The sequence below is a fragment of the Rosa rugosa genome, chromosome 4, assembly GCF_958449725.1.
Source record: "Rosa rugosa chromosome 4, drRosRugo1.1, whole genome shotgun sequence".
Taxonomy (NCBI): Eukaryota; Viridiplantae; Streptophyta; class Magnoliopsida; order Rosales; family Rosaceae; genus Rosa; species Rosa rugosa.
The window spans coordinates 6,857,211-6,859,834 of record NC_084823.1 but is presented as its reverse complement, the minus strand read 5'-3'; the positions used below and the strand labels follow the sequence as shown (position 1 = coordinate 6,859,834).

The following is a 2,624-nucleotide window of genomic DNA, read 5'->3' as shown; positions in this document are numbered from 1 at the left end:
ATATTTTTTTAGCTAACCAATCATATCCTAGTATATCATCTTCGATCTCATTCCTTAATACTCCCCCTCAAGTTGGTGTGTATGTTAAGAACACCCAACTTGCCTAATAGAGCTGCAAACTGCTTCAAACCAAGAGGCTTGGTGAACAAATCTGTTGTCTGCTCATTGGTCCTGACATGTATAGTCTTCACAAGCCCTCTCTGAACCTTCTCGCGCACAACATGACAATCAATGTCAATGTGCTTTGTCCTCTAGTGAAACACAGGGTTTGAAGCAATGTGGATTGCTGCCTTATTGTCACAAAAGAGCTGGACTGCTTCTTTGTGATCAACATGTAAATCACGTAACAATGCTAATATCCAGGTGATCTCACAACATGTGGTAGCCATTGATCTATATTTTGCTTCTGCACTCGATCTAGAAACAGTTCCTTGCTTCTTACTCTTCCAAGAAATCGGTGCCTTGCCTAGAAACAAGCAGTATCCAGTTGTAGAGTGTCTAGTATCTCTACATCTCGCCCATTCAGCATCACAATAGGCCGTAAGTTCTATGCGTCCATGAGAAGGCAATAAAATTCCCTGCCCTGGTGTGTTCTTGACATATCTCAAAACTCGATAAGCAGCTTCAAGATGTGGTTGCCGAGGCTTGTCCATGTATTGACTTAGGATGTGTACTGCATAAACTAGATCAGGTCTGGTAATCGTTAGGTAAATGAGCCTACCAACGAGTCTTCTATACTGAGAGGCATCTTGTAACAAAACTCCTTCATCTTTAGTTAAGACCAGGTTCTGATCAATGGGGTATTTGGATGGCTTGGCCCCCAAGAATCCAGCATCTTCAAGCACCTTCAGTGCATATTTGCGTTGTGAAAGTACTATGCCTTGCCGTGAACGTGCCACTTCAATCCCAAGGAAATAATGCAGTGCTCCCATGTCCTTGAGCTTAAAACGTGCGGATAAAAACTGCTTTGTGGCTTATATATCTTGTAGGTTATTCCCTGCAACAATTACATCATCTACATAGACAAGCAGTACTGTGATCGTGTCTTGAAACTTTCGAATGAACATGGAATAATCAGACCAAGATTGTGTGAAACCACCAGCTTGTAATGCACTTGAAAGTTTCAGAAACCATTGTCTCGAAGCTTGCTTGAGGCCATATAACGACTTATGTAGTTTGCAAATTAACATGCTGAGTCTCCCCCTTACCTCCAAAACCAGGAGGTAGCTTCATGTACACGTCTTCGGTGAGATCGCCATTTAAGAAAGCGTTGTTAACATCAAGCTGGTAAAGATACCAACCTTTCAAGGCTGCAAGGCTCAACAAGACACGTACAGTAGTAAGCTTAGCTACAGGTGCGAAAGTTTCACCGTAATCAACGCCTGCAACTTGACTATATTCTTTGGCCACCAAGCGTGCTTTGTAACGCTCGACAGTGCCATCTGGGTTATACTTCACCTTATAAACCCACTTGCAGCCAATGGGTCGTTTGTGGGGGGGGGGGGGGGGGTAAAGGTACGATGCTCCATGTCTTGTTGTTCTGCAAGGCTTGAATCTCTTCATTCATGGCAGCCCGCCACTTAGGATCATGAATGGCTTGAGAGAAAGACTTAGGTTCTCGTGTGTGAGAGAGATTAACAGTAAATGCTCGATGCTTGGGAGAGAGTCTATCATATGAAATAACCTCAGAGATAGGATATGGCGTACCTAACACTGCATTGCTCGTGGAAGATGGGGACGCAGAGCGTGAAGGCAAGGCCGTCTCAACGTGGAAGTCTTGCAAAGCGGTAGGAGGCTTTGTTGCACGTGTAGAGCGTCGGAGCAAAGGTTGGGAAGTAGAGACCTGAATAGGGATAGTATCTGGAGAATGAACAGCCGGATTTTGTGGTGGTATAGTGGAAGAAGGAAAGAGCTCATCATCTGGTGGAGCAAAAATAGGAGATATGGCATAATCCGAGTGATTTGGTGATTGAGGAGAAGATATGATAGGATCAGAGAGATTTGGGGTATGCACAAGATCATCTTCGATATGAGAAGGTATAGTAGGAGTAGGAAACAACGTGGTTGGTGGTGACGTGGAGTGAGGACTCGAAGAAACCCTAGTCTGAAAAGGAAACTTAGTTTCAAAGAATACTACGTCTCTAGAGACCAAGATCTTTGCATCATGCAGACGATAGACCTTGTAGCCCTTTTGTCCATGTGGATAGCCTAAGAACACACACTCAGAAGAACGAGGGTCAAACTTTGTAGAACGTAAGGGATGAGTGGAAACAAAACATTTACACCCAAAAACTCGTAAATAGGAGTAGGTTGGAGCTTTGTTGAAGAGCATTTCAAAAGGTGTTTTGTTTTGCAAAAGAGGTGTTGGTGTTCGGTTGATCAAGTATGCAGCAGAAAGAATTGCATCACCCCAGAAAGGTTTGGTCAAGTGAGATTGGAACAAGAGTGCACGGGCCATATTCAGTAAATGTCTATGCTTGCGCTCAGCTATGCCATTCTGTTGTGGCGTATTGATGCAGCTGGTTTGATGCAAGATACTTTTCGAGGAATAGAATTGAGAACACTTAAACTCAGGGCCATTGTCACTACGTATTGTTTTAACCCTACTATCAAACTGATTTTCA

At 43.6% G+C, this 2,624-nt stretch overlaps 1 protein-coding gene across 1 annotated transcript; it reads right to left on the bottom strand.

The window, feature by feature from the left end:
* Window positions 1-251: 251 nt before the first annotated feature.
* LOC133744240 (uncharacterized mitochondrial protein AtMg00810-like) lies at window positions 252-932 on the bottom strand. Its single transcript, XM_062172378.1, has one exon. It carries the CDS (start codon window positions 930-932, stop codon window positions 252-254), a length of 681 nt encoding a protein of 226 aa, XP_062028362.1.
* Between the last annotated feature and the right edge of the window lie 1,692 nt (window positions 933-2,624).